Here is a 16,066-nt window from a genome sequence, read left to right on the forward strand (position 1 = left end):
TGATTAATAAAATTATCGGGAATTCTAGGCTCTACGTTAAATTTTTTCATTGTCACTTAAACATGCTACTCGTACAGCGTGACGTATTTGCTTACAATTTTATGCTGTAATTGCTATGAAATTATTAACTTTACTTAATAACATTTAATTAAACGCTTATTTTCAATACAAAAACATTACGCTAAACATATGAAAAACATTTCATCCTCGATTGGTTTTGATTGGCTCACAATGCTTTTATAATTTGATGATATTATGATACAGTCTCTCCTTTATTGCAAAGCAGGAACAACTATGATGTTTAAATACAGCATCAGTCTTTCACTAACAGTTATCTCTCAAACATGCATGTCTTTTAAAAGTTTATAAAAATGAAGTTTACAAATATAACATCTATTCTGTATTATTATATAACGCAGAAAAAATATGATGAAACAGTGCAAAATACTCGCCTTTCCTACTGTTTGTTTTATATTGTTGGCGACAATAATCGCGCAACTTTATCCTCAATTATACTGGACTGTATTTCTATTTCCATCAGACACGATTGTCCCGCTTGCACAATATAGCGTGAATTAGCAAAATTCAAAGGACTAATCACAATGTTCATTCACTGCAAGATAAATACAGGTGGACAAAGACCACAACAAGGTCGTAACACAGTAGATTGACAACGAGGTTAATTACCACCTAATCCGTCAATCTGCAATCACTACTTCCGTCGCGTTGGCAATCTCGCCAAGTACTGTATTGGAGATAATCAAGACATTAGATCACTATAACTGCATTTTTTATTCTTAAGGTGTTTTGATTATTCAGTCAGTCAAAAAAAACGAATCTCCCAGTGTTCAGTTTGTGCGTTAAATTAGCCACTGATTCATCAAAGCGAACTCAACAGGATGCTTTGAATTTAATTTTTACTGTAGAACTACACATTTTGACAAAAACGAAAAAATGATGATCGTGAAACTGTTAACCGAAAGAACGTTGATATCTATGTTTTAAGCGGAGCTAATGCAATGAATTTTTTAATGAGGCAGGCAAAATAATGCCTGATTTTCTGTATTACTGTTTTAAATATTAGGCTACCTATAATGTCGTAGAATAAGACTTTGATTATAAAAATTTTTAATTTTAAAATATGATTTTTATTTGCATCATTCACTGAGTTTTTAGTGACAAATTTAACCGTATTGAGATGCTTCTCTCATTCTTCATTGCTTACAGTATGAAAAATTAATTCAATAAATATTTGCATTGCATTCGAAAATTATTACTTTGTAAATTGCTTTTCTTTCAATAAATCTTATTTTTAAATAAAATGTGAGCAAACTTTAGCCATATGATGATTTCCTGCTTTATTAAACCTGCATTTACGATGAAAATTACTGTTAGAAAATGATTGTCATCATGTTTGGTTATTGTAAAATGCAGTTTTTTTTAATTAAATTATCTATTTAAATATAATTGCGTATTGTTTTTTAGCAGATTTTAATTGTTCTGTTGTATAAGCTGTTGATATTAGTCTTTTTATCCTTATTTTTATACGCCTTTTTGCGCAGATTATTCGCAATTTTAAACGTAAAAAATTATCTTAATATTAATAAGGATATTTTTTTGAATGTTTTTATGCTGAACAATGTTTTGAAAAGTGTTTGTTCATTTTAGACACATTTCCCTGCTGTTAAGAGATGGTATGTTTAAAATAATTCAGTGGAACTGAGGTTTATTTGATTTCAAAAAATATGCTTTAGGGTATTGATAAATGTCATCGATTTCTGAAGAAATCTGTTCGCAGGCGTGCCCATACTGAAGATCCGTATCATTTGCTTCTAGTGAAAGTAATGCAGTGTTTTTTGTGTTTCGTAATTTAAAGGTTTATTTTTAGCTGTATAGTTTTTTGGCAAGACGATCAGGATCTAAATTTAATAAGATTATATTGAAACGTTTATTAATGGCAAGGCGTCACAAACCACCACTGTCGTTACGACGTCTTGCGAACTTTATGCAACGCAAAGGCAGAAATGATAAGATTTGTGTGATAGTTGGCACGGTTACAAATGATGTTCGTTTGTATCGTGTTCCAAAGTTGGAGGTAAATAATACAGCGAAGAAGTGTCTTTTGTTACAGTTGGTTTTCATTTATCTGAAAATATATTGTTATATAATTTCAATTCAAGATAATGTTTAATGATAACTTTCTGCTTTATTTTTTAAATTTGTTTTTGATAATTTTTCATTTGCATAATTATATCAATTTGAATTTAAATGTGTTGGAATAGTTTGAAAGTTTTGTCTTTTTGTTTTCTAAGGTCTACACGTGTGTTTAATTTTAAAAAGTAGTGCAAGTTAAGAATCATGTTTGTCAGCAGGATAATGTTGTAATTATTGAAGGTGTGTGCGTTGCACGTGACAGAACAAGCCCGAGCTAGAATATTGAAAGCTGGAGGAAAAATCTTAACGTTCGATCAGCTAGCATTGCGAGCACCGAAAGGCGAAAACACTGTGTTGGTTCAAGGTAAAATTAAATATTGCTTTTCCAACGGTCAAGTTATTGTTTTCAGGACCAAGAAAAGCCCGAGAAGCGGAAAAACACTTTGGTCCTGCTCCAGGTGTTCCTCACAGTCATAGCAAGTAAGATAGTTTTAAAAAATGAAAAAAAAAACTTTCACATTCATAATCCACATGTTTGCTTTTTAGACCTTATGCTCGAAACAAGAAGAAGCGAAACTTCAAATGATAGAATTATTATTTTGAAAAATGTTTTTCTGCAAATTTTGCAATAAAATCTGGTCATGTGTGAAGTGTTTGTTGTTTCTGAATGCAGTCTACATTGAAATATTTGTAACATCTTTTGCGATAAAATTGAAATAGTTGTGAAAAATGTATATAATATATATTGTTATCAGAATAGCCGAATACTGTAGGTGATTTAGACATTTCAACCACAAGTAATGTATATATGCCTTTCACAAATGGATAGGGGTAAATTTAAAAATCAGTCACGTGGTCAGCATGAAATGTTTTTCATTTGCAAGAAGCTTTGTTTAAATGAGGCATTACAGTAATAAACTAGTGTGTACAGTTGTTTCGGTAATGTTTGCGTTTCTCTGCTAGCTGCAGCTTTGTTATCTTCTGTTGAGAATGCAGTCATCAATTGAGGTGCTAGGCTTGGACGAAATTTGCAATTTAAAATTATTGCTGATAATTATATTTTGATCAGTCGAGTTGGGTGAAGAGGGAAAATGAGCTCGTCAGCAGTAATATTTCACGGTAGAAATATCCCTATTTGGCGAACGTTCAGGCGTATGCTGTTCGATGGAGGATGGCAACTGGTATGATGAGAGTTTTATTAACAGATTTGTAGCGTTTCATTATTGCAATCTATTTAAACTTTTTAAACAAAATTTTTTTTATAATTAATAGCATCTGTTGTTTATAATATGGATGTGTGTGTGTGTGTGCATGTAGTTAAAATTATTTCAAGTTGATCTACTTTGTTGCATTATAATTAGAAGACGAATCAAGAAATGGCCGTTTTAATTGATGGCAAAAAGATCGCCTCACAGTTGAGACAAAAAATTCGAGATCATTTGTCCACAGTGAAAAGTGAATTTCCAAAATTCAATCCCAAACTGGCAATTGTCCAAGTTGGAGACCGGCAAGATTCGAACGTCTACATCCGGAACAAGCTGAAAGCGGCCGATGAAATTGGCATTTCAGCTCAGCTGATCAAATTGTCCTCTGCAATTGGGGAATTTGAACTGATCGACCGAATTGAAAAGCTGAACATGGATCCGGATGTTCACGGAATTATTGTCCAGTTGCCTTTGGATGCGAGCGCTGAGATCGACGCTGAGAAAGTGATCAACAGCATCAATTTTGAAAAAGACGTCGATGGACTGACTCTGCACAATGCTGGTCGTTTAGCCAGGGGGGAACTTGAAAATACAATTGTCCCTTGTACTCCGAAAGGATGTTTGGAATTGTTGAAACATACAGGTATTTGTTTGTTGTTTGATGGGATACAGTAAGCTTTTTCACAAAACAAAACAGGCATCAATATAAGCGGAAAACATTGCGTGGTGGTTGGACGAAGTCGAATTGTCGGCGGACCCGTTTCGGCTTTGATGCTCTGGCAAAATGCTACAGTAACAACATGCCATTCGAAAACGGCAAATTTGGCTGAATTTTGTCAAAGTGCTGATATTTTAATCGTTGCTGTAGGTCGTCCGAACTTAATTCAAGGTATGAACAATTTGACATAAAAATTGCTGTATATATATATATTTATATATTTGTATAAAAAAATTATTCAGGATCTTGGATTAAACCGAGAGCAGTTGTAATTGATTGCGGTATAAATGTTGTGGAAGACGATGAAAAACGTCTCGTAGGTGATGTCGAATTTGAGTCGGCTAAACAAGTGGCCAGTTTCATCACGCCAGTACCCGGTGGTGTCGGGCCGATGACAGTTGCCATGCTGATGTCGAATACAGTAGACGCAGCTTGTAGAACACTGAAGCGTGTGAAAAGGTGGCCGCTAACGCCGTACGAGCCTGTGTTGAAAAGTCCGGTTCCGAGCGATTTGGAAATATCCTATTCTCACAAACCAATTTCCATCGACAAACTAGCGAATTCCATTGGACTTTTGCCTCACGAAGTGGAACAGTACGGCAAATTCAAAGCCAAAGTAGCCGAAATTTTCTCTTCACCTATTACTGTTCGATAGCTTTTACCTTTCAGGTTTCTTTGGATGTTTTGAATCGTTACAAAGAGCAGAAAAATGGTTCCTATGTAATCGTCACTAGCATGTCACCGCCATCTCGAGGGGCAGGAAAAAGTACCATAGTGATCGGTTTGACGCAAGCGTTGAACGTCTATTTGAAAACGAACTCATTCGCTTGTCTTCGTCAACCATCCCAAGGGCCTACATTCGGCATGAAAGGCGGTGCAGCCGGTGGTGGATATTCCCAAGTATACTTCTTTGCATATTTGGTGTGTGTATTTTGTGAAAATTGACAATTGTCGCAGGTTGTTCCGATGGATGAATTCAATCTTCATTTAACTGGTGATTTTCACGCAATCGTCGCGGCGACCAATTTACTGGCCGCCGCCGTTGAAACCCGCCTGTTTCACGAATCGACATCCAGCACCGAAGCGCTTTACAAACGTCTGGTGCCGGTAAAGCATGGCCAACGAGTATTCACCGACAATCAGTTGAGTCGGTTGGAAAAATTGAACATCCAGCCCAAACATCCGGACCAGTTGAACCCCGAAGAGAGGGAACAATTTTCCAGGCTGAACATCGACAGCGGAACGATCACGTGGAACCGCGTGGTCGACACCAACGACCGCTTTCTGCGCCTGGTCACTGTGGGCCAGTCGCCGTCAGAAAAAGGCCACAGCAGACAGTGTCGGTTCGATATCGCCGCCGCCAGTGAAATCGCTGCTATTCTGGCGTTGACCACCGGTCTGGGCGATCTGAGGCGCCGACTGGGTCGGATCGTCGTCGCCAACGACTTCCAAGGGCGGCCGGTATGCGCCGACGATTTGTCCGTCGCCGGTGCTCTGACCGCCCTGATGAAAGATGCGCTGCGTCCAAATTTGATGCAGACACTCCAAGGTACGCCCGTGTTCGTCCACGGCGGTCCGTTTGCCAACATCGCCCACGGCAACAGTTCCATACTGGCCGATTGGATCGCGTTGAAATTGGTCGGCCAAGACGGCGTCGTCGTCACTGAAGCCGGCTTCGGCGCGGACGTGGGTTTCGAAAAATTTTGCAACATCAAAGTGACTAGTGATGGAAATTATTACAGTAATATATATGAAAAATACTCTAATTTCAGTGCAGAACTTCCGGTTTGTGTGCCAACGTCGCCGTGGTCGTGGTCACAATTGAGGCATTGAAATTGCACGGCGGCGCGCCGGAACCACGCCCCACTGACGACTCTTCGCCAGATTTGTTGGCATTCGTCGAAAACGGCTGCTTGAACATGATTCGGCATATTGAAAATATCCACAAATTCGGCACACCGGTCATCGTGGCCGTCAACAAGTATTCCACCGACACAACGGCCGAATTGGACGTCGTCAGACGAGAAGCGCTCCGAGCCGGCGCTTTGGACGTGGTCGTCTGCGAACAGTGGGAAAAAGGCGGTCTGGGATGCGTGGAACTGGCCGAAGCGGTTTCCAAAGCTGTTCGCCAACCAAAATCCACCCACTCGTTCAAACTTCTCTACCCTGACCAGTGGTCAATCAAAGAAAAAATTGAAACCATTGCCAAAGTTAGTCTTTTTCTTTAACCCCCTCCCCTGTAATTCAATTTTTCTCCACTGTCTTACTGTAGGAAATTTACGGTGCCGACGGGGTTGAATTTACAGTCGACGCCGAAAAGGCGCTGGCCAAATTGACCGACCAAGGTTTCGACAAATTGCCCGTCTGCATGGCAAAAACGCAAAAATCATTCAGCAACGATCCGAATTGGAAAGGCGTGCCGTCCGGATACACGCTGCCGGTCAGGGATGTGCGAGTTTGCGCCGGGGCGGGATTTCTGTACGCTCTGGTGGGAGAAATTCAAACAATGCCCGGCTTGCCGATTCGTCCGGCTTTTTTCGACATTGACGTCGATTTGGAGACGGAATTTGTCAAAGGCTTGTTTTGATGTTTTTTTTCCTATACCAATTTTTGGGAAGGGATTACAAATTTAACGCAACAAATTATCATCTCAGAATGAAAATCATAGCTCACAAAATATACGGTAGAAGGAGTGGTCAATTTTTGTTTTTTTTTTTTGATTTTCAAGATGTACAAACGAAAAATATTAAAAATAATAAAATGATATTATTATTTTTGAAAAATAAAAAATAAATAAACATGAATTCAATTTATTTATTTATTTTCACGTAATAATTTACCGTATGAGATTTGTTTAAAATTTCAAATAAACTTATTAATAATAAATAATATTACAGAAAATTTATATTTTTTAAATTGTATTCAGTTATTCACTTTTAAAAGACAAAAAATGCCCTTTCAGGATATTCAAGAAAATTAATTATTTGTTTTACGTTTGTACGTGTATGCGTGGGAGGGCGTCTAGCTAAGCATTACGTTGATGTGGCATATGTATGCAAATTTTTAATTTGAAATTCCACTCCGAGGTCAGGTCAGTGATTCGTGCGTTCGTTATCAATCGAACTCGGCCGAATGGCGGCTTTGTCAAGCAGTGAAAAAGCGCATTTAGCGCTTGTCGGTTGGTTTCGAGCAGTTTTGTCCAGTTGCGGCGAAGCTTAAGCGATTTTCGATTTGATTTCAGTTGATCGATGTGAATTGGAATTTTTCTGTTTAAAAAACAAAATGTCCACTTTGCTGGCCAATTGGAACGACGATACTGGACTGATGTCGCCGGACAGTCCGGCGTTTTTCGGACAATTTTGGCAAAGTGCCCGCGATCCGTCGTCCTCGGAACGTCCGAACAATTTCTACACCAACAGAACAAACGATTTGCCGACAAGCTTGTCGGACACTAATGGTCAACGTGAACAAGCTAATAACAGCAGCAGCAACAACAGCAACAACAACAACAACAACACACACAGCTACAGCTACTCCCACACGGAGAATGGATCGATGTGCTGCACGAAAACCGGTCAAGAGCAACAGTCGACGAACGTCTGGGATGCGATCAAATCGCCCAAATCGTACGAAATGCTTCACACGCCAACACCAATGTTCAACAGTCCGGGTTCGACGACGACCACGACGACGATGACGACGACGACGACGATGACGGCCAGCGGCGGCCTGGCGGAAACGAACCCGTACTACGAAGCGATCGTTTCGCCACTATCCACACCCTACTTGCGAATGTTGAACGACACCTACACCGACACGACCCTGCAACCGTCGGATATTGTCCCATTGCCGGTTCTGTTGCCGGGTATTCAACTTTCTCAGGATACCGCTTGCCAGACTGAAACGGTCGAAATGATGGACGAAAAGACAGTGAACTCGTCGTCATCGTCGGCGAAATGTTCGTCCGGCGACAGCAACGGCGACAACCAGCAGACGTACACAATTGAAGAGTTGGAAGCTTTCGCGAAAGATTTCAAACAGAAACGCATCACACTCGGCTTCACCCAAGGCGACGTAGGCGTGTCGTTGGGTCGCATGTACAGTACGGCATTTTCGCAGACGACGATCAGTAGATTCGAAGCGTTGAATTTGAGCTTCAAAAACATGTGCAAATTGAAGCCGTCGTTGGAAAAATGGCTCCGCGACACCGAACAAGCCTGCAAGCAAGGGACGTTCGACATCCGACTGCTCAGCGAAGATTCGTCGACTTTTCCAATTCAACGCCGACGTCGCAAACGGTCGATCATCACCAGTCAGGCCAGACGTCTGCTCGAAACCGCCTACGCGAATCAGAAACGACCCAGCCGACGGCGCACGGCCGACTTGGCTCGCCAATTGCACCTCGACGAAGAAGTGGTGCGCGTCTGGTTTTGCAACCGACGCCAACGCGACCGTCGTCAACTGAGCGCCGAAAACAAACTCACAACTTGTGGCTTTTTGCTCTACACCCAAAATTCCCGTCTGCCGGGCAAAATTGCCCTCATCGACCCCAATCACTGAATAACAAAAAAGAATCAAAATATTACCAATTTTCATCCGTCATCTTTTTATTATCATTATTATTATTATTTGGGTTTTTGTTTTGTTTGTTTGTTTGTTTGTTTTTATTTTCTTTCGAGTCAATTGTTTACGATTACGTGCGTGCTTTTTTTCTCACTTTTCCGTGGAAATTGTTTCTTTTTCAATCGCGCCATTTCTTGTTACAAATTCCGCACTGCATCATTGTGTTTATTGAAAAAAAAATGTGAATAAAAACGAACATTCTATTATTATTATTATTATTATTGGTTTTATTAAACTGAATGGAACGCTTTTTCTATTCGCGCTCAACAACTTTTTTTGTTTTTCATTTTTTTGTCCAACTTCAAGTTTACTGTAGTGTTGCGAATGAAAACTTCAGCAATTCAACAACTTCAGCTTTCACTATTCAACATTGAATTGAGCTGAAAAAGACAAATTTATACACTAAAAGTTCCAAACGACAATCGACAAACGCTCTGAATGTTCACTTTTTGACTGATTGTTCAAAAAAGAAAACGTTAAACAATACTGGTGCAGTAATTTCAAATTTGGCAAGTAAGTAAATGTACATACAATTCAAACATGAACAAAGTGAAAAACGAAAGATGTTTTAAACAAGTTGTTTTTTACTATACTATTCCAGTTTTTTGTTGAATTTAAAATTGATTTTATCAGTTCAATTCGTTTCTGTTGGATTTGTTGAATTGAATTTCCGTTTTAATCAAAGAGAAAAAAAAAGAAATTCATTTCCTCCTGCATTCGTTTTTACTGTAAAACTTATTGCGTTGTGGCATGTTATTCGAATCCACCGATGAGGATCCAAATCCATTGATTCATTCTTCAAAAAATTTTATAAAATAAAATAAGAAATCAGAAAATAAAATAAAATAAAATATTGTTTTTTAATTATCTTAAAATTATGTAAAAATGTATTTTTTACGTCATGTGCGAGAAGTGATTTCAACAAAAGTTAGAATTTGAATTATGCAGAAATGGAGGGAAAAGAACAAATTTTCTAATTAATTGGAATCGATTTATCAAATTTTTTTAGTTTTATTTTTTACACGATGAAATTTATACATTCCTGTTGATGATTGTATTTTTTAGTTTTTTTTACGTTGATCAATTTTTCGATTTGATTTTGTTGTTTTTATTTTTGAATAAAAAATTTTCTTTTTCTTATACTATTATTTTTCACAGAATTTATTGTTTCATTTCAAATTGGAAAAGCGAGCACTCCATCCATGTCCGAGGTGGAATTGTTTGCAGATGGGGAGAATGATGACCAGCAGCAAGAATTGGTATTTGAATCGGTTGATTGATTATTGAATTAAATTTACATTGTTGTTCAAAGATATATGAATTGTGTTCTGCTCGGTGGTGAGCTTGAAAGTTCAGTATGTGGAGTTCAGTTGGTTTTTTTTGCAGGCTGAAAAATTGCGCATTCTAACGGAAAGTATTGTCGAAGATGAAAAAGAGAACCAACAATTGCGAGAAGAAAATTTCACAATTCGCGGCAAGCTTCAAACTGTTCAATATCGAAAACATTTAAATGACAAGTTTGTTGTTTTTTTGTTTTAAAATTATTTTTCACTTTTTTTACTTTTTTTTATTTACAGAATAGAAAGTGCCGAGAAATTGATGAATACAGTAATGAACAAGATTGAAAAAGTGAAGAGTGTATTTGAAAAATGTAAGCATTTGTTGAATCAATTCAATTATTTCTCTCTGGTATGGTAATTTATTTTTCAGTGAATCAGATCAAATGTTTGAAAGTTGTAGAAGAGAAAGCTGTTTTGGAGTGGTATAAGAATTTAGAGGAAAAGGCACAACGAATAGAAGAAGAAAATGAATTAATTTTGAAAAATAAAACTGAAGAATGTGCGTGTTTTTTTATTTTTTATTTTGGAAAAGAAGAGCACATTTCGAATGTGAAAATTTTAATTTCAGTGAATGTGTTTTCGGCAGAAAATGCAGCAATGGTCGAAGCCCATGAAAAACAAATGTCTGAATTACAACACGAAGTGAGCTTTTGAACATTACTGTTGTCAATTTCAAAGCTTTTTGTTTAAATTTGATTTGATTAATCTTCTGAGAAGATTTAGTTGTGTTTTTCAGTTTTCAACTTATTCATACAATTTATGATAAATAATATTCGATAATTTGTTTTGTTTTTCACAGCTCGAAGGCTTAAGAATGAATAATGGAAATATTAGAGAAAGCAATGACGCAATGAAAGTGATGTTAAAGAATGCAGAGGACGAAATAAAATTGCATGAAAATGAAATAAGTAATTGTGCTGCATTCAGTTTTTGTTTTAAATTTCAATAGTAATAGAAAATTGTACAATTTCTTCACTTGTTTCAACAGCAACACTACGTCTGATTTGAAAATATTTGTTGTGAAATATGAATTTTCGTAAAAAGAAAAACAATATATTTTGCAGAAAAAATTGAAGCTGACATAGAACAAACCAAAGAAAAATCATTGGCAACAAAGCACCGCAACGCCAGGTTGCAGGCGGACATAGAAGAAGCGAAAGTTTGTATTTTTTTCCCCCTTAATCCATTTTGTCTGAATGAATTTTGATTGCATAGTCTGCTTTCAGAGAAGGATGGTCAATTTGACATCAACGTATGATAAATTGCAGAATAATATAAATGAACACATCGCAACGCAAGAGCGGAAGAAAATATATTATGCTGAACGAGAAAAGTGCATGAAAGAACGTTTGGATAAAATTAATTTGAAAATTTCAGAAATTGAACATGAAAAAGAGATCCTTTCTAAAAAGTGTTTTTTTAATGAAAAATTTGCATCTCACAATATTCTCTTTTGTATTCATTGATGTTTTTTAGGAGTAATGATTGCTTTGAAAGAAACGACCGTTTGCAAGCGGAAATAAACAACGAGAAAAACAGATCCAGTAAACTGCAATTTATTTGGTGGAATTGTTTGTCTGTCAGGTGAATATTGCAACTGATTTTGTTAATTGCAGATCAATTGAAGGAAAAGTTGAATGATGCACGAAAGTGTAATTGTGAACAGAATGAAAAAATGAATATTGTTAAAAAACGTATCCATGAGATGGAGTTGAAAGAAGCTGAATTGCAAAGAGCAATTGAAGCTGAAACTGTCGAATTGGAACGATTAACCAAAATCAGCGATGATACAGTGGAAGCGTTGGAAAAGCAAGATGAAGAGATCAGAATTCTTGAAGCTAAAATTGCCGAAAAGCAGAACGAGCTGGATTGCATTTGCAAAACTCGTGAAGAGAAAAGAGAAGCATTGTTGCGTGAACAGAAAAAATTGAAAAAAATGGAATTCATTCGAAATATGAAAGTCTGGAAAATGGGCATTTTTGCAAGATATTTGTTGTATTTCTTCTATATTGTTGTTGTAGAAGTTGAAGATGGCTAAATTTTTGGAAAAAGCTAAGAAGCGAACCGCTGAGTTGATGGCAAATTTGCAATCGATTGCGAAAGATCAAGAGCAACAGTTTGCAGATATTACGGAAAAAGTATATCAATTACAATATGCATATATATAAGTGTGTATTTCAGCTTTTTACTTTCAAAATCAAACCTATACGCTTATTTACTTCTTCATATTTGATTACAATGTACAAACGATATAAATTTATTACAAATAATGATGAAGCGAAACATTTTTATAATTTTTAGCTGTAATAATACAAGATGCAAATATTATTGTTTTTTTAAAATAAAAAAGAAAGAGTAATGAATTGTGAGATTTATTCTAATTTTGCAGATTTCGGAACGTGAAGAGCAAACCATGAGAATTGAATCCAAGATACTTGAATTATGTGAAAAAGTTAAATTGCGCAAAAAGCAAATTATAGAAAGAAGAAAAATAAAAGAGGCAAGAATTCGATGATTTCTTCTTTTTTTGTTACATTTAATTAAGACTTACACCATATATATGTTATTTATTTATTTAAGCAAGAGGCTCGTGAATTGTTGAATAAGAAGAAAGCAGAAATTGCTGCATTGAAAGAAAAAATTGCACAAGAATCAGAAGAAGTCTCAAACGATATTTGTTTTCTTTTTCCTGCTGTTCGCTTTTGTAGCTTGAATAAGGAAATATTTAGATTTGCGCGTTGGCAAAATATGAAGTGGAATATCAGTACTTGAAAATGAAATTACTGAAAGAAGAAAAGCAATTAGTTCGTTGCAAAAGAGATGGCTAATATTTTATACTGAAGTTGTCATTTTCAGGCATATGCAAATGAGGCAAACAAGGCGCTCTGTGAAAATATGTGTGAAAATGAAATTCTTGGCGTTTCTCCCACGGAAAGCAGTGATCCATTGGAAACTTCAGAAGCTTCGTCAGAGGTAGTAGTTTTACATTTGTCATCTCTGGGTTTTTTATATAAATAATTGAACACATATTAATTTATAGTATGAAATATATATATTTTTTTTTATTTTTGAAATTTCATTGAAAGTATTTTTTCCAAGTTTGGTTAAATAAAGTGCGCGACTGGATGATGATGCGCATCTTGGAAAAGCAAAAAATAATATTTTGTAATATCTGTTTAGAGAAATGTCGCGTGTGTTGAAAAAGTGGGAAGGAAACCTACTCCAGTGATTCAGACGGCAACTATTCCAATCATCCCGGACGGAAGTAGTAAGCGACAAATTGGGCAAAAGCGAAACGTTGAAATTTCAAATGAACATTTGAACATTTCCAATTCTCCGGAAATTGCAAAAAAGCAAACCAAAATGAATTCCACGCTAGAATGTACTGAAAATGGTGAAAGATGATTTTTGAATATTTGTTTTTTGAATAATTTTACCTTATCTTTCTTTTCAGCTATTTCTAGTCCATCGTCGTTCCGCGTCGCAATTATCCCACCCCATTCGGTAACATTTTAAATAAATTAATTGCATATTTCTTCAAATTGTGTGGAAAATTGTTTCCACTTGTTTTAGACCAAATCACACACTACCACGTTATTGACAACAATGCCGGATGTACAGCAGCAACTAGCAGCCATCAAATGTTCTGAAGGAAGCGAAACTCTCGTAATAGCTGTTTTGGCAAATTTATTTCCATTATAAATTTCAATATGCGTTTTTTCGCCTTGTTTGTTTGTTGTTGATTCACTGATTATTTATTTGCAGGGTAATGCGGAAAAGCGAACTTTATCGAAAGCATTCAAAAAAAGTGTCGTCACTTCTGCTCGTGATACAACTCCAACTCATCATCATTCGCCACCATCTACGCAAGGTATTGTTGTTTATTGAACGATAGTGAAAAGTGAACAATTATTATTTATTAATTTTTGTTTCAAGAAAAAAGTCCAATCTCAATTGCATCATCCGTGTCAGAGCAAGTTGTAGATTTGGAGACATTTTTGGTTTGCAATTTTTCATTTCCACAGAAGTTCACCGTCAGAGAATGAGAATCAATTTTGCATGTCTGTTTCAGAATATGAAAAAGAACAAATCGAAAATTGGCACAGGACGAAAACGAAACGAAAAATCAGCTCCGAATTCTAATAAAACTAATAAACAAAATACAGTACACAATTTATTTTTTGATCATTATTTGATTGATGATCGACAACTTTATTGGATAATTTTTCGTTGCCTATTTTTAGCCTTCTCATCCAGAGGCGTTGTTTGAAGAAAATACATCACCTGGATTGGTATCTTTTTTCAAAACTCGCCCTCCTCAGACTGATGAAAAAAGGCCCAAGCGCAGAGTTTCCAATCGAAACGTTTCACGGCAGAAATAATTCACTCTTCGGTTTCATGCTGTTTGCAGACGCATGTGGGTTTTTGTATTTGAAAAATTTTTGTTTCTTTTCTTCTTGTTTTGGTTATTAAAAAATTTAATAAATTTCATAAAATTTGTCGAATCAATTCAATAGACTTTTATTCACCATTGTAATACTTTTCTGTTTTATGATGATTCACTGAGCTGTTGCTGTAGATGTAGATGAATTTTGGGTTATCATTTGTGAAAGGCAGCTATATTATCTACAATTTGCGATTGTTTTCATTCACTGACGTCGATTCTTATTACCGTTCTGCGGTGTTAAGCATTTGCTATTTTCAAGCGAATAAATTCACATGCCACGGTCTGATTCTAGGGTAGCTTTTTCTCTTTCTGGCAGTAAAACCAGTTCCCATTTCCTATAAATTGCTCAGTGTGAACTTTGTTACGAAATTCTCATGCACATTTAGCCATTATAAGCATGTCTGTGAGAGTATGTGATGTAGAACTGGGTTTTATAACGATCAATGTTACCATTTTGATAGTGCTTTATTGGAACAGGTCAAACGGAACGATGATGTAAACATCAACTACAATTACAGTTAGTCGACAATCAATCATCACTACCTCAACAAAATTATTTAAACGATCTTACATATCTGTCTAACTAAGTTATTTATACATATATTATTTATTTATTTATTTATAATGTACTAGCATTGCCGAATCTTTGTCAATTACAATATCAATTCGAATTGTATTATATACAAATATTAATCGGATAATATGCAAATCTACACACTCATTATTTGCATTTGCATATGCTAAAAGGTGGCATTAGCGGAGACATACACAACTGGTTGGAATGATTCTCAGAACAAAAATTCATCGGTTGACAATTTTACTCGTCTTTATTTTTGCAGCTTCTTGTGCATTTTTGTCAGACGATGACACCGGTATGTCGTTGACTTTTTTGACTAGAAAGGAATAAATGTTCAATTCATAGCTTGAATGTTTCAGATATTTTGAGAAAGGCCCGTGCGTGGATTGCTAAACACAGAAAGGACTACAGTTTAGCTTTTAGCACAAGCGATGATCCTTGTGAAGTGCTTTACGATACGGCTAAACGACAGCTGAGATGGATCCGTAGGGAATATAGGCTGCCGTATTTAATTAAAAAAAATTATGTACGCGTCTTGCGGAAAATGAAACGGGTAATGTTATGCTCATTTTGCACTTCACATCTTATTTATTTTATTTTATTATCCATAATTAATTTGCATTATATATATATGTACGGACTATAATCGAATATTTTTGTTGTTGTTGTTCAGGTTGCTAAAAGGAACATTCGAATTAAGAGAGGTACTAGAAGATGCACAGTTCTAATGAAATTATTTTTAACCGATTCCGCAGTCGAGTTTTCATAAGTAAATAAAACGATGCGTTTGTTCCCTGTGAACTGACAATGTTTCTGAATCCATTCATATCCAGTGGAATCCAAGAAAAATTTGTGAGCATAAATCTAAAATGAAACGTGATTGTCAAGATCAACGTGGAAACTGTTGAAAATCACATCACATCCATTATTTTGCTTTTTTCGGCTCAATTTTACAATTTACCAATTTGTTCTACTTCGCATAGTTCATCGTTGCTGATCATG

At 36.1% G+C, this 16,066-nt stretch overlaps 3 protein-coding genes across 3 annotated transcripts; all 3 read left to right on the plus strand.

Annotated features, from left to right (window-relative positions):
* The first annotated feature begins 602 nt into the window (after positions 1-602).
* Tsp_00652 (60S ribosomal protein L18) lies at positions 603-2,931 on the plus strand. The gene is made up of 6 exons (XM_003376404.1): positions 603-662; positions 1,755-1,841; positions 1,889-2,095; positions 2,395-2,518; positions 2,565-2,634; positions 2,910-2,931. Exons 1-6 carry the CDS (start codon positions 603-605, stop codon positions 2,929-2,931), a joined length of 570 nt encoding a protein of 189 aa, XP_003376452.1.
* A 599-nt stretch (positions 2,932-3,530) lies between these two features.
* Tsp_00651 (c-1-tetrahydrofolate synthase, cytoplasmic) lies at positions 3,531-6,664 on the plus strand. The gene is made up of 7 exons (XM_003376405.1): positions 3,531-4,002; positions 4,057-4,248; positions 4,320-4,693; positions 4,747-4,998; positions 5,035-5,763; positions 5,850-6,287; positions 6,350-6,664. Exons 1-7 carry the CDS (start codon positions 3,531-3,533, stop codon positions 6,662-6,664), a joined length of 2,772 nt encoding a protein of 923 aa, XP_003376453.1.
* Positions 6,665-9,585: 2,921 nt separating this feature from the next.
* On the plus strand, positions 9,586-14,422 carry Tsp_00650 (hypothetical protein). Its single transcript, XM_003376406.1, is given in 24 exon segments — positions 9,586-9,627; positions 9,859-9,971; positions 10,013-10,073; positions 10,087-10,217; positions 10,278-10,336; positions 10,411-10,545; positions 10,609-10,682; positions 10,840-10,948; positions 11,105-11,199; positions 11,267-11,451; positions 11,517-11,584; positions 11,657-12,000; positions 12,062-12,178; positions 12,430-12,492; positions 12,621-12,701; positions 12,770-12,844; positions 12,897-13,013; positions 13,221-13,434; positions 13,495-13,544; positions 13,614-13,706; positions 13,806-13,911; positions 13,977-14,041; positions 14,113-14,205; positions 14,285-14,422. The coding sequence occupies 24 exon segments, from the start codon at positions 9,586-9,588 to the stop codon at positions 14,420-14,422; spliced, it is 2,628 nt and encodes an 875-aa protein (XP_003376454.1).
* The last annotated feature ends 1,644 nt before the right edge of the window (positions 14,423-16,066 follow it).

The sequence above is a fragment of the Trichinella spiralis genome (genome assembly GCF_000181795.1).
Source record: "Trichinella spiralis strain ISS 195 chromosome Unknown Scfld4, whole genome shotgun sequence".
NCBI classification, from domain to species: domain Eukaryota; kingdom Metazoa; phylum Nematoda; class Enoplea; order Trichinellida; family Trichinellidae; genus Trichinella; species Trichinella spiralis.

Excerpts from the sequence above, each read along its gene's own strand:
- Tsp_00651 (XM_003376405.1), top strand. The coding sequence starts at position 3,531 with ATGGCCGTTTTAATTGATGGCAAAAAGATCGCCTCACAGTTGAGACAA. Across the intron at positions 4,003-4,056 it reads GGAATTGTTGAAACATACAG|GCATCAATATAAGCGGAAAA; the intron begins GTATTTGTTTGT and ends AAAACAAAACAG. Across the intron at positions 5,764-5,849 it reads AAGCCGGCTTCGGCGCGGAC|TGCAGAACTTCCGGTTTGTG; the intron begins GTGGGTTTCGAA and ends CTCTAATTTCAG.
- Tsp_00650 (XM_003376406.1), top strand. The coding sequence starts at position 9,586 with ATGTATTTTTTACGTCATGTGCGAGAAGTGATTTCAACAAAA. Across the intron at positions 12,493-12,620 it reads TACTTGAATTATGTGAAAAA|CAAGAGGCTCGTGAATTGTT; the intron begins GTTAAATTGCGC and ends TATTTATTTAAG. Across the intron at positions 13,435-13,494 it reads GCTAGAATGTACTGAAAATG|CTATTTCTAGTCCATCGTCG; the intron begins GTGAAAGATGAT and ends CTTTCTTTTCAG.
- Tsp_00652 (XM_003376404.1), top strand. The coding sequence starts at position 603 with ATGTTCATTCACTGCAAGATAAATACAGGTGGACAAAGACCACAACAA. Across the intron at positions 663-1,754 it reads CACAACAAGGTCGTAACACA|GGTATTGATAAATGTCATCG; the intron begins GTAGATTGACAA and ends AATATGCTTTAG. Across the intron at positions 2,635-2,909 it reads GTTCCTCACAGTCATAGCAA|AATAGCCGAATACTGTAGGT; the intron begins GTAAGATAGTTT and ends TATTGTTATCAG.